The sequence below is a fragment of the Malania oleifera genome, chromosome 5 (assembly GCF_029873635.1).
Source record: "Malania oleifera isolate guangnan ecotype guangnan chromosome 5, ASM2987363v1, whole genome shotgun sequence".
Lineage (NCBI taxonomy): Eukaryota > Viridiplantae > Streptophyta > Magnoliopsida > Santalales > Ximeniaceae > Malania > Malania oleifera.
This window is the reverse complement of record NC_080421.1, coordinates 34,559,885-34,584,224: the sequence shown is the minus strand read 5'-3', so window position 1 is coordinate 34,584,224 and position 24,340 is coordinate 34,559,885. Positions and strand designations below refer to the sequence as shown.

The window sequence follows — 24,340 nt, the reverse complement described above, 5'->3', positions numbered from 1 at the left end:
TTTCTCTCCATCCTTTCCTTCTCTCCATCTTTTTCTTTCTTCTTTTCTCCCTCTAATTTTCTCTCTCATACTTCCTCTTAATCTCTTAATCTCTTCTCCATCCCTATTCTCTCATTTTCCCTCTATTGGCTTAGTGGCACCCAAAAAGTAGTGCATTTACTGTAATAGCAATTTGTCACCAAAAGCCAGAGTATTAGAGATGGATTTGAAGTTGTCATTAAAAGCTCGAGTAGTAGTGACAACTTTGAAATAGTAACTAAAAGTCATAGTGTTACTGACGCATTTGAAACCATCACTAAAAGTCAAAGTATTAGTAATGAATTTGACTCCGTCATTAAAAGCCCAATAGTAGTGATGAATTTCGACTTCAAAATAATTTGAGTTTTAGTAACTTTTAGTGACGATTAACCGTCATTACTACTAATTGAGTAGTAGTGATAATTTATGAAAGTGTCACTAATGGCCACTTGAGACAGTTGAAATAGTATTGAATATTGAACTGCCACTAAGCCATCATTAATAACTAATAGTGACAGTTCTGGCTTATTGGTGACGATTTCATTTTGTCACTAAAAAGTTAATTTTTTGTAGTGTTATAAGCATAAATTCAAAATAATAAATCCTAATAATAGAGAACGGTTATAAAACTCAACAACCTAATCATAAATTGGGACAAATTCATAAAATTAAAGGTACAATTTATTATAAGTAACATAGTTGTCTTATGTGTATCTGTCTTGTTGCTTAATGATGGACAATCTTCGCCTAATGATTTAGGTGATGATATGATGAATGATCTTTGGTTGATGAAATATGTGACCATCATTGCCATGTGACTTCATGTTCTTTATTACCTAACTAGCTAATTATAACTTTTGTGTCACTTGAGTGATAAGAAATTTGTGACTCATTTGCAATATTTAACTTATGCCTCTTCTAGGCGATTCTCTACTTAGTCACTTGGGTGACTAGGCAATGGGTGATTCACCTTGCCTAGGAGACCTATTTTTTAAGACAACCATCTTAACTAAACAATCACTATTACATTTCGAGGAGGTGCACATGAATGGCACAATCAACAAGCATAAAAAATAGATTTTTTCAATCATAATTTTAAGTACAACAAGATAATTGTTGTAGTATGTGACCAATATCAAGTGGAACACATGTATAGAGAAAGTAAGTTGAAGAAAACTAGGAAGCTAACCTAAAGAAAAACCGTCGACGGTTTTCTATAAGTACATTGATGGTTTCTTCCAAAAGACAATTAGGAAAAAAATCGTCGACGGTTTTGTTTGACATCAAATAATTTTTTATTAATTAGGACGATTAATAGGTTGGGGGTGCCCCTGTGGTATGGTACAGGGGTATTTGAGGAATTTTCTAATACTTCTGTGTAGTTAGGATTAATATAAATACATATGATGTAACCCTATTTTGGATGATAATGAAATTCATCCGTCGCTTGCTCCCGTGGATGTAGGCATATTGTTGAACTACGTTAAATCTATGTGTGTTTCTTGATTTTTTTATCTCTGTGTTTTTCCACATTATTCATCATAATTGCTGCACGTTTTTCATCAACAATTAGTATTAGAGCCCAGGTCACGATGTCTGGGATTTCTTCTATGAATTTCGACATGGTCAAGTTTGACGGATCTGGAAATTTTAGATTATGGCAAAGGAGGGTCAAGGATTTGTTAGTGCAGCATGGCATGGTGAAAGCGTTATACAAAAAGCTGTCAAAAGGCATAAACGACATTAATTGGAAGGAACTAAAAGTGAAGGTTGTGGTAACTATCATACTTTGTCTGGTTGATGACGTGATGTATCATGTCATGGACGAGGAATCACCGGCGGCAGTTTGGTTGAAACTGGAAAGTTAGTATATGTCCAAGTCAATAACGAACAAGCTTTATCTTAAGCAGAAACTGTATGGTCTTAAGATGTCAGAGGGTTCAAATTTGAACCAACACATCAACGTGTTCAACCAGATCATCAGTGATTTGAAACGATTTTATGTGAAGTTCGAAGGCGAAGACAAGGTGTTGATGTTACTAAATTCCCTACCTACTTCTCATACGTACAAAAATTTGGTTACAACTCTTATGTGGGGAAAAGAAACTCTTGAATTAAAGGAGATCACAAGTGCTCTATTAGGTTTTTATTAGACGAAGAAAGTCAGTGATAAGAATTTACAAGGGGAAGGGATTGTCGTCAAAGGTAACCAAGAACGTGGGAGAAGCAATTCTAGGAGCAAATCGAGTAACAATAAATCTCGGTCTAAGTCCAAGAAAAGGGAGGATATACAGTGTTTCAAGTGCGAGAAAAATGGGCACATAAAATGAGATTGTCTAGAGAAAAAAACAAAAGGAATACAGAGAATAGAGAGGATCCATCAAAGTTTGCGAATGTAGTGGAAAAAGAAGACTCAGAGAGTGGTGACGGGGATATGTTGTTGGAATTGGTGTATTCCCAAGAGGAGGGTGAATTAGGTATTTAAAAATTATCCTTCCTAGGTTAGGTTCAAATCGCAGTTGATTACACTACCCTTTCCTTACTAGGCAAGAGAATACCCCAACTCACATTTACAGGGCTGACCCCAACCTTTACAATCACACCTTAGAAATGTGCACCTGATTTTCCTAACTGGGTCTAAACCATCCGGTGGTTTCTTAACTGGGTCTAAGCAATCCCATGCACGTTACAGATAAGTGCAATCCGCTTCCAACTACACGTCGGGAATACAAAAAATATGAAATATTTTTCATACAAACAAGTGCTTCTCAAAAAATAGAGATGTACAACAATAAGCACAATACACTCTCGTACGATATGAAATAAAGCTCAAGTGAGTGTGGGTATTTTTCTCAAAATAAATATTTTAATATATATATATATATATATATATATATATATATATATATATTATGAATACTTGAAGATTTGAACCCTAATAAAAATTTTCTCCAAAAATATTTTCAATCAAAGTATATGAGAACTTGGGGTTTTGCTTTCAAATAATTTATGCTCAAATAAAAATGAGAGACCTTTTCAAGCAAAAATATGTGAATAAAAATATGCTTAAGGTACTCTTAATCTACTGAAAGATTATCTCAAAAATATATTTCAAAATAAATATAGGAGAAGCCTAGGGTATTTGCTCAAAAGAAATATTTGCAATAAGGATTAGTGAGCCTTCGGAATCTTGCAATAAATGTGCAAGAATCACAAGCTATATGAAATTTACTCCCAAAGATATTTATCAAAAAAATATGTGGGAGAAACTATAATCTTACTCTCAAAAATGATTTTGAAAAATGTAAGCTAAGTGAGAGTAAAAATGATTTTGATATGGAAAAATGAATGCCCAAGGTGAATGCTCTCTTGAAAAAATTTTAAAAAATAAAAGGAGTATGAGAGAGTAAAGGAATGAAAAAAACAAAGATATTTGTATAGGATTTTCAATTTAATCTCATGCTTAAAAATGAGTAATGAAGGGGTATATATAGAGTCTAGGAGAATTTTGACCGTTAGGGACATAACGGGTATTTTAAAATTTGTTTAATTAAGTTTTAACCTGGATTAGCATAGTAAAAATTTGAGAAGCCAAGAGGTTTGGTCGACCAAACCAAGGCGTCGGTTGGCTATCTCTCATAGCACAGTTTGAATTTCAAAAGGGTTCGGTCTGTCGAGCAAGGGGTCGATTAGCTAACCTAGGGTGATTTTCCTATCCTTCGTGATTTCGGTCGCTTGGCCTAAGGTTCGGTCTGTCAATCTTTAAAGGCCTGTCAGCCAAGACAAATTTGAACTAAAATTTTGGTTGCCCGGAGATGGTAGAGAAGCCAAGTTTGAAGGTTGGTCGATCGTGGAAGTTATGTTCATTTTCTAGTCGATCAGTCGAGGCATGGTCAATTGTTTGACTTTTGGCCTTAAGTGTGTTTGGTTGACCGAGGTGATTTAAATAGGAAGGGTTCGGTCAGCCGAAGCTTTTTAATTAAGCTTAAAAAATGCAACGTCGGTTGACCTGAAGTCTTTGTAAATTTAATTTTGGCCATATTTTTATCCTAAATAATTTTCTTGAAAATTTGTTGGTCCCCTATGGTCAGTCTATGGTTATTTTGAGCTTTCAATCACATCATGCATGTCATGCATTATTACAGACCAAATTATAAAAAAAAAAAAAATGCATTTACAATAAAATTCAAATGTCTTTTTGTCGTTTGCTATTCAGTCTTTATGGAATACGCCAAGTTGTATGCGCTTTAAGTCCTGTCTTGCCGTCTACTTTCCTCTTCCATGCGTGTGTTCTAAATAATTAACTTGTTTAAGTACTAGTCACACACATTAGACTCAAGTGCTTTGTCAACATCAAAATAGGGATTGGACTCAAAAAGTCAAGATATATTTTTCATTTCATCTAGTTCAAATCATCTTACAGATTCTTGAATTCTAGATTCGACATGTTCCTATCATATGACACCCAATAAAGATTGGTTTGACACCTACAGGTTAGAAAATTTTGATTATGTTCTAATGGGTAACGATACATAATGCAAAGTTTTTGGAATAAGGAATATCAAAATTGAAATGTTTGATGGTATTGTTATAACATTGTATGATGTTAGACATATACCGAATTTAAGGAAGAATTTGATTTCATTGGGAACTTTAGATTGTAATGGGTTTAATTACAAGTGTAACGACCTCAAAATTATATCATTTATATATATATACAATCATATCTATGCAGTGGAAACATAAGTTATACAATAATATTTACTGTACCATACCAGAATTCAGTACATACAGACTATAGCCCTAAAACATCCCCCCCCCCCAGTATCATCTAACCCAAAAATACAAAACTCTGTCACAAACTCACCCTATAACCAGGGTAATCAAGAAATCTCTATCTGCTCGCCTAATCTGCTCGCCTAATCTGCTCGCCTAACTGGCTCACCTAAAAAATGTTAGAATAATAAGGTGAGTCGATGCTCAGTAAGTGGAAATATGCTATTACTAGTGTGTGATGATAAAGTTACATATATTTTAAATGACATATGAACTGTAATAAAGGATAAATCTGTAAAGCATATCTTACACTTTTCGCAATTTAAAACATAATTGTATCATCTGAGTTTTCTATTTTTCATACTGCTAATATCATACTATATTATCAAATACCGTAAAACTGTATACATATACATAACTGTGCTTTATCCCTGGAACTTTGTATGTCATGATTTGACCCCTCATGACAGGGTTGTACAGCCCGTAGGCGGGCCTTAACCTGGTCGGCCCTATAGGAAAGTCACTATACTCTACACTACCTCGGTCCGGCCAAACTAAATACTCTCCTAGGCGCGGAATTGGTTGCTACCTCATCAAATTGGCCCCCTCAACCCAGCGAGCTGAGGAGCTGCATACTCTCCGAGTACAGTTGATGGTACCCACACACTATCTGAGATATGTGGTTGCACTCTATCTGTATTAGGAACAGTACATGCTCTGTATTCTATATCTGTATCTGTATCTGTCTGTAATCTTTTCATAGGGATCTGATACTATATATATACATATATACTCTTTTACTATTTTCATCATGTTTCCAAAATAACCATAACACTATAATTATGTACTGTAAATACTGTGATATCTGAATAACTGTAGCATGTTGATGCTATAACTGTATAATATGTATTTATAAACTATCTGTATAAACGATTTGTATACTCTGAGTGTTATGGCATTTAGGAAAACATAGTTTTCTATATACACTGTATATACTAATCTGAATAAACATCTATATATTGTTATATATATCTGTCTATGTAATCATCTGAATAAAAAACTAAATATGTATACATATTCTTTCTATATAAAATCTGTAAATATCTAACTATATTTGCATAACTTGATATACTGAAAAACTGCATAAAATTCCATATCAGATAATATCTACTCAGGCCACACATACTTTAAACTTTCATATTTTGTATAATAACTGGTATACATGCATATATATATATATATATATATATATATATATATATATATGTAAAATTTCTGATAACGTAAGTAAATCTCCTAGCATAGCATATTTCCCTTACCTAGTTTCTAAAAAGCCTTTACTGAATTCTAGCCCTACACCTGCAGGGTTCTCCACTCAACATCCTGAAAACGACATCCCCCAAAACAAAACATCAGTATTTTATTGCATACAACATTTCCTATAACTGCAGGGAAATCATATTCTGAATAAAACACCTTACCCTGAATTTGGGATGAATTTCAAACCAACTTCTCTCACGATTAGTTCCATCAGACTTGTAAAGAACTTTGTCAGGAGCATCGTGGTGGCCTCAGATCTTCAATCCGACGAGAAATGGACCCGGAATCGAAGAGAGAAGGAGTGGGAGACGTTTTAGAGAGAGAGAGAGAGAGAGAGAGAGAGAGAGAGAGAGAGGGTATTTGCGCCAGTTTTCTGCTGAAAAATTCGAGTTTTCACTATTTATAACTTTGGATTCGTCGACGAGACACGTCATCTCGTCAATGAGTCCTTAAGGAATTCGTCGACGAACTTCCCCCCCTCGTCAACAAATTTCAGACTGCCCAAAAAATCTCTCGGTATTTTCTCGTCGACGAAACATGTCCTCGTCGACAAGTCCCCTATGTTCGTCGACGAGATGCTGAAAAATTCCTTAGGTTATTAAATTCTCCCCTTCTTATAAAATTTCGTCCTCGAAATTTACTATTTGGATTGAACACCATTGTACACTCTACCATCTCATAATGGTAAAGGGTCTATTTATTTTATTACTTATCCTCATTTATGGCGGAGGAATACCATGGTTACATTTTATGTTCTGGGAGATTACACATATAAAACTAAAAACTATCCACTATCTAAAATCAATACATGTACTTGCAATAGAAACACTATTTAACTATTATACTTTACTTTATTACCTCTAGACCTCTTGAAACAACTGCAGGTATCTCTGTCTGATCTGCTCCTCGAGTTCTCAAGAAACTTCCTCTATAGCGTGATTCTTCCACAAAACTTTTACTAACTGAATTTCTTTGGTGCGCAGTACTTGTGTCTTTCTGTCTAGGATTTGTATTGGCACTTCTTCATAAGCTAGTGAATCCTTAAGCTCTATCTCTGCATAGCTAATGATGTGGGACGGGTCTAGGACATATTTTCTTAACATAGCAACATGAAACACGTTATCAATTCTAGCCAAATCTGATAGCAAAGCTAGCCTATAGGCAGCTGATCCTACTTTCTCTAGTATCTCAAAATGACCAATATACATAGGGCTCAATTTGCCCTTCTTTCCAAATCTCATAACCCCTCTCAGAGGAGCTACCTTTAATAATACTCGGTCTCCCACGTCAAACTCTAATTCTCAGCGGCCAGTGTTTGCGTAACTTTTCTTGCCGATTCTGCACAGTACTAATTCTTTTTTTAATTAGTCGGATCTTGTCGTACGCCTGCTGCACAATCTCTGAACCTAACACTCGCCTCTCACCAACCTCATCTCAGAAAAGAGGAGAATGACATATCCTACCATATATTGCCTCGTAGGGTGTCATACCGATACTAGCCTGGTAGCTGTTATTATAAACAAATTCAACTAATGGTAGAAACTGAGTCCAGCTACCCCCAAAATCTAGCACGCAAGCACGAAGCATATCTTCTAATGTCTGGATCGTCCTCTCGGTCTGATCATCTGTCTAGGGATGGAAAACAGTGCTAAAAGTTAAATGTGTACCCATAGCCTCCTGAAAACTTTTTCAAAATCGCGAAGTAAACGGAGGATCTCAGTCGGAGACTATGGATACCGGCACACCATGAATGCGAACTATCTCTTGAATATATATATATATATATATATATATATATCTGTCAATTGGTCCATGGAATAATCAAATTTAATTAAAATGCAATGAGCGGTCTTCATCAAACGATCAACAACCACCCAAATCGCATTCAACCCCTAACGCACTGATGGTAGTCCCGTAATGAAATCCATCGAAACGCGATCCCATTTCTACTATGGAATAAACAATGACTGCAACTGTCCTGTCGGATTCTGGTGCTCAGCTTTAACCTGCTGGCACGTCAAGCACTACTGAACAATCTCGGCTATCTCCCTCTTCATTCCACTCCACCAGAAATACTCTCACAGATCCTTGTACATTTTAGTGCTACCTAGATATACGGTGTATAGGGATCTGTGAGCCTTCTCTAATATAATTTTCCTGATCTCAGTATCTGCAGGAACACAGAGCCTAGTACGAAATCGCAAGGCTTCGTCATCTGATATGTTGAACTCCTCACCCTGACCATCTCGCGCCTTAGCCATTACCTTTGCTGACTCTGCATCACCACCCTGAGCTGCTTTAATTCTCTCGTATAACGTAGGCTAAACCACTAGACTGGAAATGATTGCTTCAGGACTCTCCTCTATCAATTCTATGTTGAGCCTCTCCAAATCCATCAGAATTGAATGCTGAATTTCCATAGTTGCCAGTACGGGTCCCCCTGATTTCCTGCTCAGAGCATCTGCCACTTCATTTGCCTTCCTTAGATGGTAGCTAATGATGCAGTCATAGTAATTAATAAGCTTTAGCCACCTTCTTTGTCTCATATTTAGTTCCTTATGAGTAAAGAAATACTTCAGGCTTTTGTGATCCATGAAAATCTCGCATTTCCCACCATATAGGTAATGCCTCCAGATCTTGAGAGCATATACCACCGCAGCAAGCTCTAAATCATGGACAAAATAATTCTTCTCATATTCTTTAAGCTGTCTAGATGCATACGCAATATCCTTGCTGTGCTGCATCAACACGCATCTAAGACCCTTCAAAGAGACATCACTGTATATCACAAAATCGTCCTCCCTTGATGGAATAGCCAGAACCGGCGCCGAGACCAACCACTGTTTTAATTCTTGAAAACTTTGTTCACAATCATCGGTCCAAACAAACTTCACATTTTTTCTCGTAAGTTGTGTTAACGGACCCGACAACCTAGAGAATCCATCTACGAAACGCCGGTAATAGCCTGCTAATCCTAGAAAACTCCTGACTTCTTGAACATTTCTCGACCTTTTCCAATTCAGTACTGCTTCTATTTTACTTGGATCAACTAATACTCCCACTTCAGAGATCATATGGCTAAGAAAGGTAACCTGCCTTAACCAAAATTCACACTTCTTGAATTTTGCATATAATTTTCTTTCCCTTAATACCTGCAACACTAGTCTCAAATGATGCTCGTGCTTCTCAAAACTTCTCGAATAGACCAGTATATCATCAATGAACACAACAACAAATTGATCTAAATATTGATGGAACACCTGATTCATTAAGTCCATAAATACTGTAGGTGCGTTAGTCGACCCAAACGACATCACTAAGAACTCGTAATGTCCATATCTGGTATGGAATGCGGTCTACAATATATCTTCTACTCTAACCTTCACCTGATGGTAACCCAATCGTAGGTCAATTTAAGAATAAACCCGAGTCCCCTGAAGTTGATCAAATAAATCATCGATCCTAGGGGTAGGGTATTTATTCTTGACTGTTAGTTTATTTATCTCCCTATAATTAATGCACAATCTCATGGTTCCATCTTTCTTTTTCACGAATAAAACGGGTGCTCCCCAAGGCGACACATTGGGCTTAATAAAACCTTTATCCAGCAACTCATGTAACTGATCTTTCAATTCTCTTAATTCAACAAGAGTCATACGATACGGTGCTTTAGATACTGGTGCAGTTCCCAGCAACAGATCTATAGTAAACTCAATCCCACGGTCAGGCAGCAAACTAGGCAATTCTTATGAAAAGACATCTGAAAATTCTCTCACTACTAGTATATCAGCTTGTCTCAATTCTTCTTTCGTCAATTCTTTTATGTATGTGACATACCCTTGATAACCACTCTGTAGCAATCTCCTCACCTGAATAGCCGACACTAGCTGTGGTGAGGCACGTACACGTGACCTCACGAATCTATATTCTTACTCATTCGGGGGGGGGGGGTCTGAAAATCACTTCTTTCTAGTGACAATCTATGCTAATATAATGAGTAGCTAGCCAGTCCATGCTCAGTATCACATCAAACCCCTACATATCTAGGACCACAAGATTGGCTAACAGCACACTCTCTTGAATACTTACTAGAAAATTTCGAAGCACTTTCTTGCATTTTACCACGAATCCAATCGGCGTACCCATAGATAATTCTACATCTAATAGTTGTGTCTCTACCCCAGTTATTCTGACATACCCCGTCGATATAAAAGAGTGGGTGGCACCTGTATAAAAAAAAAATAACAATTTAATATGGTAAAGCAGTAAGGGTACCTGTGACCACGTCTCCAGCCATCTCAGCGTCTCCCGGCGTCAATGCATTGACCCTCACTGGTACAGTATTCCTTTGCTGGCCTCCGCAGGGCGCCTGATAGCCACCTCAAAATAGCTTAGGAGCCGGTGCATAATTCGACGGCATATGACATGATCGAGCCATATAGCCAGGCCTCCTACAATGATAACAGACATTCTCCCCCAACCGACACTCATTAGGGTGTCTCCGTCCACATCTAGGACAAATGCCAGGAAGCTGTTAGCCCTGAAATCCCTCGTGCTTTACCATTTGCCTCTGGCCTCTGCCAAATCTACCTCCTCTCCAAGGGCCTCGACTAGGACCCACCTGAAAATTCGAGGGTGCGGTCTTCTTCTTCTGACTTTGCATCTTAGTCTCCCTTAGCAAACTTTCCTCTACTATAATAGCTCTGACAACCAAATCTGAGAAATCTTGGATCCTCAGTACTGCCACTTGTCTGTAAATATCTCGCCTCAAGTTCCTCTCAAACATTCTCACCTTCTTCACTTCATCTGGAACAATATAGGGGCAGAAACGCGATAGTTCGATAAATCTCACAGCATACTGCTGGATAGTCATCAACCCCTGGGACAGACTCAGAAACTCTTATACCCAAGCCTCTCTAACTGAGGCAGGATAGTATCTATCAAAGAACACGTCCCTGAATCATGCCCAGGTCATCGGTACTGGAATCGCTCTCTGCTCCTCAAACAGTCTAGTGTCTGACCACCATCTCTCGGCCTCCCCCGCCAGCCTATATGTAGCATATAAGATTCTTTGCTCATCCGTACAATGAAGTACTGTCAAGATCTTCTCCACTTCTTGCATCCAATTCTCTGCAACTGCAGGGTCAGTTGCTCCAGAAAACGCTGGTGGGTTCATCTTTATAAATTTCTCTATGGTACATCCCTGAACTGGAGATGGACCTCCCTGCTATCTAGAACTTCGTGTTATCTCAGTCATAACTTGCTGAGCCACACTATGTAGTACAACATCTGAATCTCCACCCCCTGCCCCACAAGGACTCGCTCCATCATCACCACTGGCATGAGCGCTACTGTCTCCTGGGTCCATCCTGCAAATATGTAGAACACCGTTTCAAAATCCTATTTCCTATACAGACCCAACTTATTCCATTTAACTAAAACTTCAAATCCTCTATTAATTATCCCTCCTGATCCTAATCCCAAAATCCAATCCTACAATCCAAACACACGACTCGTTGATAATTTACTATGGCTTTCCTGAAATCGTCACCTCAAGAAAAACACAGAAACCACCGTGAAAAACCTGTATCTAGACTACAGAACAAACCTCAAATCATTTTTCCTATATTCTCGTATTATTTCCTACTGCACTCTAATACCAAATTGTAATGATCTCAAAATTATATATATATACAATCATACCTATGCAGCGGAAACATAAGTCATACAATCATATTTACTGTACCATACCAGAATTCAGTACATACAGACTGTAGCCATAAAACATCCCCCCCCCCAAAGCATCACCTAACCCAAAAATACAAAACTCTGTCATAAACTCACCCTACAACCAGGGTAATCAAGAAATCTCTATCTGCGAGCCTGATCTGCTCGCTTAACTGGTTCACCTGAAAATAATAGGGTGAGTCGATGCTTAGTAAGTGAAAATATGATATTACTAGTGTGTGGCAACTAAGTTACATATATTTTAAATAACATCTGAACTGTAATAAAGGATAAATCTGTAAAGCATATCTTACATTTTTCACAGTTTAAAACATAATTGTATCATCTGAGTTTTCTACTTTTCATACTACTAATATCATACTATATTATCAAATACCGTAAAACTGTATACATATACATAACTATGTTTTATCCCTAGAATTTTGTATGTCATGATTTAACTCCTCATGACAGGGTTGTGCGGCCCGTAGGCGGGAGTTAACCTAGTCGGCCTTCCAGGAAAGTCACTATAAACTACACTACCTCAGCCCGGCCAAACTGCATACTCTTCTAGACACAGGACTAGCTGCTACCTTGTCAAACTGGCCCCCTCAACCCAGCGAACTGAGGAGCTGCATACTCTCCAAGCACAGTTGACGGTACCCACTCACTATCTGAGATATGTGGTTGCACTCTATCTGTATTAGCAACGTTACCATGCTCTTTATTCTGTATCTGTATCTGTATATGTGGTTGCACTCTATCTGTATATACTCTTTTACTGTTTTCATTATGTTTTCAAAATAACCATAACACTATAATTATGTACTATAAATACTGTGATATCTGAATAACTGTAGCATCTTGATGCTATAACTGTATAATCTGTCTTTGTAAACTGTTTGTATAAACTATATGTATACTCTGAGTGTTATTGCATTTAGGAAAGCATAACTTTCTATATACACTGTATATACTGATCTGAATAAACATATGTATATTGTTATATATATCTATTTGTGTAATCATCAGAATAAAAACTGTATATGTATACATATTTTGTTTATATAATATCTGTAAAATATCTAACTATATCTGCATAACTTGATATACTGAAAAACTGTATAAAATTCCATATCCGATAATATCTACTCAGGCCACACATACTTCAAAAATTCATATTCTGTATAATAACTGGTATACATGAATATATATATATATATATATATATATATATATATATATATATATATATATGTAAAATTTCTGATAATGTAAGTAAATCTCCTAGCATAGCATATTTCCCTTACCTAGTTTTCTAAAAAGCCTTCACTGAACTCTGGCACTACACCCGCAAGATTCTCCACTCAACACCCTGAAAACGACATCCCTTAGAACAAAACATCAGTATTTTCCTACATATAACATTTCCTATAACTGCAGGGAAAACATATTCTGAATAAAATACCTTACCCTGAATTTGGGATGAATTTCAAACCAACTTTTCCCACGATCAGCTCCGGCAGACTTGCAGAGAACTTCGCCAGGAGCGTCGTGGTGGTCTCAGATCTTCAATCCGATGAGAAACGGACCCGGAATCGAAGAGAGAAGGCGTGGGAGACGTTTTAGAGAGAGAGAGAGAGGGTAGTTTGCGCCAATTTTCTACTGAAAAATCTGGGTTTTCACTATTTATAGCTCCGGATTCATTGACGAACTCCCCCCCCCTCGTCAATGAATTTCATACTACCCCAAAAACCTCTCGGTATTTTCTCGTCGACGAAACATGTCCTCGTCGATGAGCTCCTCTTATATCCTCGTCTACGAGTCTCCTGTGTTCGTCAAAGAAATGCTGAAAAATTCCTCGGGTTATTACAACAAGTATGCAAGTGGAGTAATGAAGGTGAGTAAGGGTGTCTTAATAGTGATGAAGGAGCATAAATTAGCAGAAAATATTTATGCACTTCTAGGTACGTACCACAGTTGTAGGTGGAGCTACAGCTGCAGAGTCTGATTCAGATAGTATAGTCTTATAACATATGTAGTTAGATCATATAGGTTAGCGTGGGATGATGGAGCTTCATAAGATAAATCTATTGAAAAGTGTCAAAACATGCAAGCTTAATTTCTGCAGGTATCGTTAAAACTAACCAAAGTCACACTTGATGAGTTAATTGCGAAAGGAAGGAGGATACAGATGTTAAATTGTCATACTCGACATGAAAGAGGTGGTTCGATTCATGGCCTTTAATAGGGTTGCTTATGGTGGTTGGTTTTGGTTGACATCGTTGGACAATTATCTTAGTTTTGTCAAGTATTTCATAGACATATGGTGTTGTCGGGACATGGGATGGATCATGGTTAAGGAGAAATCATGCTTGTCACAAAGTGTTGATGTCAAATGCTTGTAGTGTTGACATTTTGACTAGGCAGGGCAATTACTTGGTCGTTTCTCTTTTTAATGCTAGCAAACAAGCTTGATTGGTGGTAAATTCCTAGGTTTTCCACAGACTAGTGATGTAGTTCCATTGGCGATGAGTGTGAGCGGTTAACTAAGGAATTGACTAAATTGCAAAAACGACATGTTAATTTTGTAGTTGCTATAAAATCCAAAATATCAATAATGTTAAGTGACATAACGACCCTTACAGAAACCTTGAATAGCAATCTTGGCTCAATAGATGGTGACATTACTCTTGCGAAGAGGGTTATCTCCTCAAGTTTTAGTGGGGTGAGGCCTCTCAAAAAATTTGAGTTTTTGTACCAAAATCCTTTGAAGGAATTTGTAGTGCAAAGAACTTCGAAATTTTCCTATAGGACATGGAGTAGTGTTTTAAGGCTGCCCACATTCTATAGAATGATAAGATTGCCATAGCATTAATAAACCTATCAGGTGATGCTAAGTTATGGTGGCATACACTGACATAGGATGCTGCAAATGCAAGTGGACCTCGAATTAAGATGTGGAAGACTTTGAAGAAGGAATTGAAAGATCAAATCCTTCCTTACAACAAAGCTTCGATTGCAAGGGATGCCCTTAAATAATTGAAGTAGACTGTAATCGTGTGAGATTATGCTGAGGAATTCATTTTCTTAATGTTGGACATAAAGAACATGTTAGAGGAAGAAAAATGAGCCACCACTTTATTTCTTTTCTTTTCTTGAGAAAAAGGGTGAATATACAGAAAACCCCAGGAAGAGAGTTAGGGATCAGGAGTTCAATTGTGCGTAAGGAAGGTCTGGATGGTTGTCCTCCTTGCACCCCTATCAACACCTATTCAAGGAAGAGTTATCACACTTACGTGTGTGTGTGTGTGTGGGTGGGTGTGTGTGTGTGTGTGTGTGTGCTTCTTGAAAAAAAAATGATGTTTTGTGATGCCTATATAAGGGTCTGAACCCCACGAAGGCTTTATTACTCATCTTTCATTGCAGGATAAATGGCTCATTTAACATAGGGCAAAATGCAGATTTTCCAAAGAAATTGAAGTGCAAACTTTTCTTGTGCGAGAAGCCCATAAGGAAACAAATGGATGATTGAAATAGAAGAAATAGAAGAAAAAATGGGTCGTTAGGAATAATAATAATATTCAGAATATTATTAACCCAAAATCCAATTTCCATATGCTAGAATATTTAGAAAAATGTGTATATAATTCATATAATCTCATATTACAATTTAATTGGTTAATTTATAAAAATTCTTGATATAATTTATTCCCCTTACCTCACCCTAGGAGTGGTGCTTACGACGCTTCTATGACAAGTCCACTCCGGTTAAAATGTCGATGGTGGAGATAGGAATCCAGTGATATTTTCCGTTCTCCAATCGGCGCACGTATCGCCGAAAAATTAAGGAGAGAGGAAGTGAGTTGAGAGGAGAGAGAGAGAGAGAGAGAGAGAGAGAGAGAGAGAGAGAGAGAGAGAGGAGAGAGCGAGAGAGAGAAGGAATTGGCGCAAGGGGGTTCTCTGGATTCTTTTAAAAAAATTATATATATATATATTTATTTTATTTTATTTTGATTCTTTTTTTTTTAGGATCATAACCCTAATCAAGTATAACTATTTTTGGGATAGTTACAACTCGAATTTTTTGACAAAGGAGCTGCTAGGATTTTTTAGCTGCTCGAATTTTTTAAGGAGGAGCTGCTCAGATTTTTGAGCTGCTTAGATTTTTTGACAAAGGAGGAGCTACTTGAATTTTTGAGTCGCTCAGATTTTTTAAAGGAGGAGCTACTCAGATTTTTTTTTTTTTTTTTTTTAAGGGAGCTACTAGGATTTTTGAGCAACTTGGATTTTTTGACAAAAGAGGAGCTGCTCGAATTTTTGAACTGCTCTGATTTTTTGACAAAGGAAAAGTTGCTCGGATTTTTAAGCTGCTTAGATTTTTTGACAAAGGAGGAGCTGCTCAGATTTTTTGAAAAAGGAGTTGCTCTGATTTTTGAGCTGCTCAACACAAAGAGGGACTCAAAGAGCTGCTCAGCTAAAAGAGGGCTTCAAAGAGTTGGTCAGCATGAAGATGGACTTAGAGAGTTGTTCGGCTAAAAGAGGGCTTCATCTAAAAGAGGGCTTCAAAGAGCTGCTCAGCACAAAGAGGGACTCAGAGAGCTGCTCGGCCTAAAGAGGTCTTCAGAGAGCTGCTCGGCCTAAAGAGGTCTTCAGAGAGCTACTCGGCATTGAGAGGGCCTCAAAGAGGTGCCCAGCATAAAGAGTGCTTCAAAGAGTTGCTTGGCACAAAGAGGGCATCAAGGAGCTGCTCGACCCAAGAAATAATACAAAAAATGGCTCGACAATTAACTAAGTGGCTCGGACAAGCCGGTAAGCTACAAATGGGTTGAAAACAACTCGGACGAACCGATAAAGCTGAGGACAAGTCAAGAATGGCTCGGCAAGTAATTCAGCAACTCAGATGAGCTAATAGAGCCATGTGTGTGTTAGAAATGGCTCGGATGAGCCGGTAAAGCCAAGGACGAGTCACGAACGGCTTTGACGAAACACATGCAGCTCAAACGAACAAGAATGGCTTGGACTTGTAGAATTCAAGAACCACTGAGGCTCGGGCGAGCCGATAGTGCCATGGACTAAGTCAAAGAACAGCTCGGGAAAAACAAAAGGCGGATATTTCCCAATGCTTATAGTCTTCGAACCTTAGAAACCAATTTCAAAAATTCAAAACTTGAAAAAGGGGGGGGGGGCAACTGATATACTCTGAAAATGTCCCCATTAAAGAGGAAGATCGGCTGTCAATTCACTCATTAAAATGCCTTCCATAAACATGAGAAGACTAATCACCACATTGATGGGGGCAGTTACAAAACCACCCAAGTCAATGTCTAGCCAGAGTGATTCACGTCAACGCTGTAATAACCATAAAGACTAGAGCGATTCACGTCAGCACCATAAAACACTCATAAATTACGCATCACCGTAGGGACAAACTCAACCACTATAAAAAGGAGCACAAGGATGAGGTAAGGACATCTCATTCCAACCTATTCTTTACTATTGCAATAAGCCTCTCGATAAAATTCTTTTACTTAAGCATCAAAGTAATCCCCCAGAGTACACCCCAAATCCTTCAAGTCATTTATACTCTCTCTCTTTCCAGGCGGTCATGATTGAAGAACGTCTCCAAAGATTGTTCAGTTTTATTCAACTACATATTTCAATAAAGATAAAAGTGTTAATCTTGAGTTTCTATTTTGGAAAACGTCTTTATCATACTAGTCCCTCAATCCAAATAGTACTTAGGCAGTGTTTAAAAAGCAACATTTCAAGGCATATTTGAATTTGTATGAATTTAAAAGAAATTCAAGTAACATTTGGAGCATAGATTTGAGGTTTTGAAGTTGAATTTGTGTGGATATAAAAAATTTTAATATAATTTCATACTATGTTTTGTTCAAATCTATACAAATTCAAATTTAAATGTCGAAATCCATTCTCCCAAATGCAGGATCAATATAATTTTATATTACATTTTGTACAAATCTGCACAAAACCAAGGAACTACTGAGAACCTCTGAGGATTTGTTTGGTAGGCACCATGGATGAGGTACACTAATATGTTGTACAAGTGTGGAGAGTTTCATTGGGTACCACTAGTAGGGCCATGGAGAGAGGTAGCCTCTTCTCCTCTTATGTTCAGAAAGCAAGTCGAATCTACCCAATTCATGCCTATGATGCATGGCTTGGCCAACTCATAATTCACCTACCATCAGGAAGGGGGCTAAAAATATATTGGAAAGTTTATTGCAACCTAAAGAGTCATTCACCAGATAGATTCAGACAATCGTGTCACCAAGGTTAAAGGAAGATATAGTGATCGGGGTGCTAGCTAGATTAATCCTTGTGTTACGTACTTCTAACCATTGCCCCTCAGGTAGCTCTCATCTCTTAGAAAAGGTATGAAATTAATGTTTTTCAAATGCAACCAATGTTAAAACATATAGGCTTGTAACCGTCACACGTGGAAAGCTAAGAAATGATTGATTGACAAAAATACAATACATATTACTTTTACCAATTATATCATGTCACATAATTTTTAAATGCAATCAGTAGTAAATACGTACAACCCAATAACTATAACATACGCAAAAGATAAGAAATGACTTTAAAAAAAAAATGACAACCTAGGAAACAAACCTTCCACATATGCGAGGACGGACCACAATATTTTTACTAGTCATACCGTGACACATAATTGTAAGAAAATATTAAATGTTTTAGGTATATATCCCAAGTTAATAAAAAATAAATGCATATTATGAGTCAATGGGATGCTAAAAAGCTTAATACTAATAATTTCTATAACATTTGTCACGCCACGTCCTTAATTAATTTCTAAGCCACATGCCACGGCCCGTTTCTTAACGACAATTTTCATCAAGTGCCGCATTCTCTTGTCGAGAAGAGCTTCTTTTTCTTTCACTTCCATTTCCTGATGAACTGCGGCATGTGCTTCGTCTGGTCGGGGGGTTGACTCGGAACCCAAAGACGACGCAACAAACACGAAATGTTTCAATCATTCTTTATTTCTTTGAGAGTTCTGGGAAGACTGACTAATAAAATCAAACAATCAAACAAACAAACAATTTCATTGGTTTACGCGCCTTTGAAGAATTGGAGCGAATAGAATCAGTCTCGGTTGCCTCTCCAAGTCCTCCGCTCTTAATGCCAGGATCTATATAAGGCAAGCCCCTTTGTGTTACACACATCTCGACATCTTTTACCTCCTTCCATGCTTGATTCTCAACTCCAAGGTAGCTTGCTCTTTTTCAGAAACCAAAATTCTGAACTGGGTTCTACTCGGATTTTATTAAAACTACCTGTTTTGGCTTTTTCCGAGCCCAAGGGATTTCAAATTCTTCCTCTTCAGCTATAAAAATGTCGTATTCATGGAAGCTCTTTTAAATAGAACCGAGTGTAGGTTTTAGTCTCGCTATACCCACCAAGTGTGACAGAGAAAAGATTTTTTTTTTTTTTTTTTGGGTGAGGAAAAACTCAAAAAGGAAAGCAAAGCCGAATCTTACTTCATAAATGTTCTTGACTGTAAAGGTTTACCGCTACAATACTGAAAATTTTCCATATATAGCCTAACCCAATATAAAAGTTATTCCCTGTGATACGCTGTCTTCGTTTGTTCTCCCTCTACTTTTTTGCAATTCTCATAATTTTTTTGGGGGATTTGCAGAATGGTGAACGCAAAATTAAGCATATGGTTAAATTTCCTAGTCTTTGTGTTGATCTTGCTGAGAGCAGAAGGTTGCAATGTCAGCATTACCTATGTCCAGAGCGCAGTGGCAAAAGGAGCTGGTGAGAGCTGCAATTGCATTAAAAATAATTATATGACTAAATCTTTGTTTCTTCTTGACTTTTTGTCACAATCTTAGTTGTTTTATTGCAATTTTTGTGGGTTTTATCTTAATATCATATTCAAGCGTTTGGAATTTGATGTATTGTGCAGTTTGTTTGGATGGGAGCCCCCCAGCTTATCACCTTGATAAGGGATTTGGTGCAGGGGCTGATAATTGGTTGGTTCACATAGAGGTTGGTTTTTTTCATTTCTTATTATATGCCCTTTGTTCTTTCGTTCCACTCTCATTTTTTGCAAGGCTATGCAGAGCCCTGGTAACGCGATGTGGGGGCTTGTTTTGTTTCTTTTGGCTTCTCAGGGAGGAGGATGGTGCAACGATGTCACAGATTGTCTTACTCGAAAGAGCACTCGGTTAGGTTCATCGAAGGAAATGCTAAAGAGCATTGCTTTCACTGGGATTCTAAGCAAGGAGAAAAAATTCAACCCAGGTCCAACCTGTTAGATGGCTTATTGTTTTATGATTTTATCTCTTTCTTCAAATGGGGTCCGTGGATTCGCAAAGTCCTTAATTGCTTTCTAAGAGAAAATGTTAAACTTTACTTGAATATCCAGACTTCTATAATTGGAATCGAATCAAGATCAGGTACTGTGATGGGGCATCTTTTACTGGTGATGTGGAAGAAGTCGATCCAGTAAGTTGTTTGAATTATATAACGAAGGCTCTTAATTCTATACTATTTAAGCATTTTCATGCTCTCTCTTTTTTTTCAATTTGTCAATTGGATTAGGCTACTAATCTTCACTTCAGAGGAGCGAGGATAATTCCGGCTGTCCTAGAGGATCTATTAGCCAAGGGAATGAAAAATGCTACAAATGTATGCCTCATATGATGACTCAGCAATTTTTGTCTCATTTTTGTTACTCTTTTTAGTAACTGATAAGACATTACGACAGGCTGTTCTCTCTGGCTGCTCAGCTGGTGGATTGGCTTCCATTTTGCATTGTGATAGCTTCAAAAGCCTACTTCCTGTGGATACTAAAGTAAAATGCATTTCAGATGCTGGTTATTTTATCCATGCGTAAGCTCATTATGAGATTTTCTGCTTCAATATTGTATCCAAAGCCATGTGAAAGTAATTCCACTTTACATGAAAATAAGCATCTTGTGCTCCATGACAGGAAAGATGTCACTGGAGCCCAATATATTGAAAATTTCTATGATGGAGTTGTCACAACGCATGTACTCTCACTCTCTCTCTCTCACACTCTCTCTCTCCCACACACACACACACACACGCACACATCCCACACAGATTTTCATTTTGGGTAATGATTTAATGTTTGCTGGCACAGCATATTTTCAGACAATAATACACAAAAAGGGAAATTTTCAGTCTACTTCAAGTGGAATCATCAATTTTGGCTTTTGATTTATTTGTTTTCTGTTGTGCAGGGATCAGCAAAACATTTGCCTTCATACTGCACTTCACAAATGAAAGCAGAGTTGGTAAGTTGGCGATTCTGATAATATTTCACTCTTCACAACTTCTTTATTGCTCTTGTCGATAAATTTTACCTTCATTTTGCAGTGTTTTTTCCCCCAGAATGTGGTCAGACAAATCAAAACACCACTATTTATATTAAATTCAGCCTATGATTCATGGCAGGTTAGCTCATTTCTGGTTCCTGTTAAAATTCATTGTCAAGCACATGTGAATTATTCTTCCCATTACAGTTTTATGTGGAGAGCTCTTTAATGTATGTACCGTTTTATTTCCTCATAATACTAGACTGTTTGATTCAATTTAAAAAAAAAATAAATTTTGAATATTGGAGTGCAGGGTACTTGATGCTTTTGAATAGCTTGGAATGAATGAAACATTGATAACATGTTCTTGAAGGCATATATGGATAAAATATATGTGACAAAATCATGCACTTTAGGGTTAAATCATAATGTGATGTTGATGAGTCATCCCTTGGAAGTATATTTCTCTTTGTTATTTAGCTTCTACCTAAAATATGTTTTTCAATTACATTCTTAAAACAATTTGACATCTTTTTCTTTTGCTACAATGAACAATTTGTCATTCTTTAGAGACACACTGCTAACCTGTTTAAGGTGGCCACACAAGTTTGACCAGCACTCAATGCAACATTTCTTCAAATGGAAGCTCTTTGTTATTTCTTGATATGGAATATATGTTGCCAAGTCTGACAGGTTGTGAATGTACACCACCTCTAAATTACTACTGTTTATTTTTGTTTCTATTATTGATAGCAGTTCAACTTGTAAAATTGAGTGTGAAAAGATTGATAAGATGCCTAGATATGTTTTGGTGCCTTTTGGCTTTCAAAATCTTGAAGAGCAAAAAAAGCATGTTAGGTTGGAAGATGAATTGGCTCAACTCTTGCTGTAGAAAATTGTTTGTGTTTTGTATAGCTATTTTCCTTTTCTGGGTAATCCCTTTAGTTTATCCATAGATAAGACCTTTCATTACCCTCATCATAAGTCATTTCATTTCCCTTAACATATGGTGCACTTATCCTTCATGTGGGACCCATATCATTCATGTGGAACATATCCTTTGAGACATATCTAACATGGCATTACATGTTTACTTGTTTAGTATTTTTGTGCTTCTGAATTTAGTTCTTGCTATGTCTCCCTTCCAGAAAGGAAAATGACAATATTTACTGTCCTCTGGTAAATGTACTTTTAGGATTGAATGTAATCCAAGAGTTCTCATCATTAGCAGAATATATTCCAAAGAGTTTCTAAGCACTTCATCTCTCCAGTTTATGATCCTTGCTCCCCTGGTAATTCTAACTCTCTGCAATTTTGTTACTACTTCCTCAGATACATAACATTTTGGCACCCGGTGTTAATGATCCGCATGGTCACTGGCATAAATGCAAGGCTGATATTGTGCAGTGCTCACCTTGTCAGCTTCAATCCATTCAAGGTAATAGAGTCAGTAGATTTCAGTGTTGCATAGAATGCCCAAAGAATGATTTATAATTAGAATTAATAAATACAACCATTTAAAATTATTTGTTAATCAAGAATTTTTTTTTTTTTTTTTACAACTTTTTTGTATAAATGGAAGTAAAAATAATTTTAAATGTTGTATTTATTCCAAATTTGTCTTATTTGTTTACTCTTTAGTTTTTCACATAAAATTCAGTATTCTTACATAAATAAAATTAAATCGAAAATCACGATAACACTACTTAGTGGCGCTTCTTAACAATGACATGTTGCCTTCCTTCTAATTTTTGTTTTGTTTATTTGTTTCAAAATTTTAATACAAAAATTATAAACAAAACACTAAAAAATTTATAAAATGTCAAAAACTGGGGGTATTTAGTATTAAACTAGAGCATAAAAGACTAAAATGACATGCAGATATTAGTTGAAAAGATTAAAAGGTAATGGATCAAAGCGAAAACACCCTGAAAGGTGAAAGGGTGTCTATATTAATTTTTAATTCATGTACCTGTGAATATCTGTCCGAGCAGCTAGCTGAGTAATGAGCTGGTCCCAAAGGGATATTCTACAGTGAAGTTGTATTTGAAAACTTACAGCATAGGAAGAAGTTGGCTGTCGAAGAACTTGCTGATGAATTTGGTGTTTATTTTCAGATTTTAGAGCACAATTTTTAGCAGCATTGGCAAGGCTGGATGGTGTTTCATCTAGTGGAAGGTTTATTGATAGCTGCTATGACCACTGCCAGTCAGAAAAGCAGGAAACATGGTTTGGAGATGAATCTCCCTTACTAAATAAGACCGTAAGAGATTGCTCCATCATCTTCTTCTTCTTCATATTGTTCTATTTTTTTCATTCTCATACACAATTGCTAAAAGTGTCATTAGAAAATCTCATATATTTCTTGCATGAATTATGTGTATATACATATACACTGCAGACAATTGCAGAGGCAGTTGGGGACTGGTATTACGAACGGAGTACTTTCCAGGTGGTAGATTGCGCTTATCCATGCAACCCTACTTGCCACAACCAAGTTTATGGTTAAAAAGAACAACAATACCCTCATAGAGTGAAGAGATACAATTGGGTCATAGTGAAATTTATGAATGTTGATTGATAAGCCTGCCAAATAAGTGAGGGACTCAACTCCACCGGACTTGTTGCTTGGGTCATTGATTGTGTGATCTCTTATCATTAGTTCAATAAAATCTATTTTATTTGAGCTTATTATTATTATTATTATTATTATTATTATTATTATTATTATTATTATTATTGCACCCAAAAAAAACCTACAATAATAAGCGCACCCATATAGCAATAAAAAAATCATAATATGTGAGAGAGCTTATCTAAAGACCTTTTCAACTTAATTTATTTAGTCCATTAAGCACTGAAATTAACTCAAATGATAACTCCTCAAAGAAATTGAGTAGCAACATATGAAAATAGCCAACATAGCAAGATTTGCAAAGAGTAGTCTCCCTTAGTTGAAAAAAATAAGCTAAAAGTGGAAGCCAAGCTTCACTTCCTTGAATATCTTAATGATCAACTCAACAACATTACCTGCAAAATGGTATCTTGCTCGATCAATATTGGTCAATAGTGAGAGTGTGAGGAAAGGGATTAATTGTACCAAATTGAGTTGGGAGCATGATAATGTGGACGGATTCCCCTAATTTTGTTCCTATTAG

At 36.9% G+C, this 24,340-nt stretch overlaps 1 protein-coding gene across 14 annotated transcripts; it reads left to right on the top strand.

Annotated features, from left to right (window-relative positions):
* Window positions 1-5,399: 5,399 nt before the first annotated feature.
* LOC131155446 (pectin acetylesterase 8-like) lies at window positions 5,400-23,873 on the top strand. Of its 14 annotated transcripts, none has more exons than XM_058108582.1 (13): window positions 5,400-5,449; window positions 12,316-12,500; window positions 19,532-19,653; window positions 19,805-19,887; window positions 20,013-20,142; window positions 20,267-20,346; window positions 20,443-20,529; window positions 20,609-20,733; window positions 20,834-20,894; window positions 21,108-21,161; window positions 21,244-21,321; window positions 22,515-22,620; window positions 23,300-23,873. In XM_058108582.1, exons 3-13 carry the CDS (start codon window positions 19,533-19,535, stop codon window positions 23,689-23,691), a joined length of 1,317 nt encoding a protein of 438 aa, XP_057964565.1. In that variant the 5' UTR covers window positions 5,400-5,449; window positions 12,316-12,500; window position 19,532; the 3' UTR covers window positions 23,692-23,873. The 14 variants fall into 14 exon arrangements, with proteins under 14 accessions (XP_057964565.1, XP_057964571.1, XP_057964563.1 ...); XM_058108588.1 differs by lacking the exons at window positions 5,400-5,449; window positions 12,316-12,500 and adding an exon at window positions 18,708-19,030 and having other exon boundaries at window positions 23,300-23,445; window positions 23,584-23,873; XM_058108587.1 differs by lacking the exons at window positions 5,400-5,449; window positions 12,316-12,500 and adding an exon at window positions 18,796-19,100 and having other exon boundaries at window positions 23,300-23,445; window positions 23,584-23,873.
* The last annotated feature ends 467 nt before the right edge of the window (window positions 23,874-24,340 follow it).

What these genes read in the sequence shown, in the direction of transcription:
- LOC131155446 (XM_058108582.1), top strand. Translation starts at nt 19,533, where the DNA reads ATGGTGAACGCAAAATTAAGCATATGGTTAAATTTCCTAGTCTTTGTG. An exon ending in ATGTGGAAGAAGTCGATCCA is followed by an intron (nt 20,347 to 20,442) that starts GTAAGTTGTTTG and finishes CAATTGGATTAG; the next exon opens with GCTACTAATCTTCACTTCAG. An exon ending in CACAAATGAAAGCAGAGTTG is followed by an intron (nt 21,162 to 21,243) that starts GTAAGTTGGCGA and finishes TTCATTTTGCAG; the next exon opens with TGTTTTTTCCCCCAGAATGT.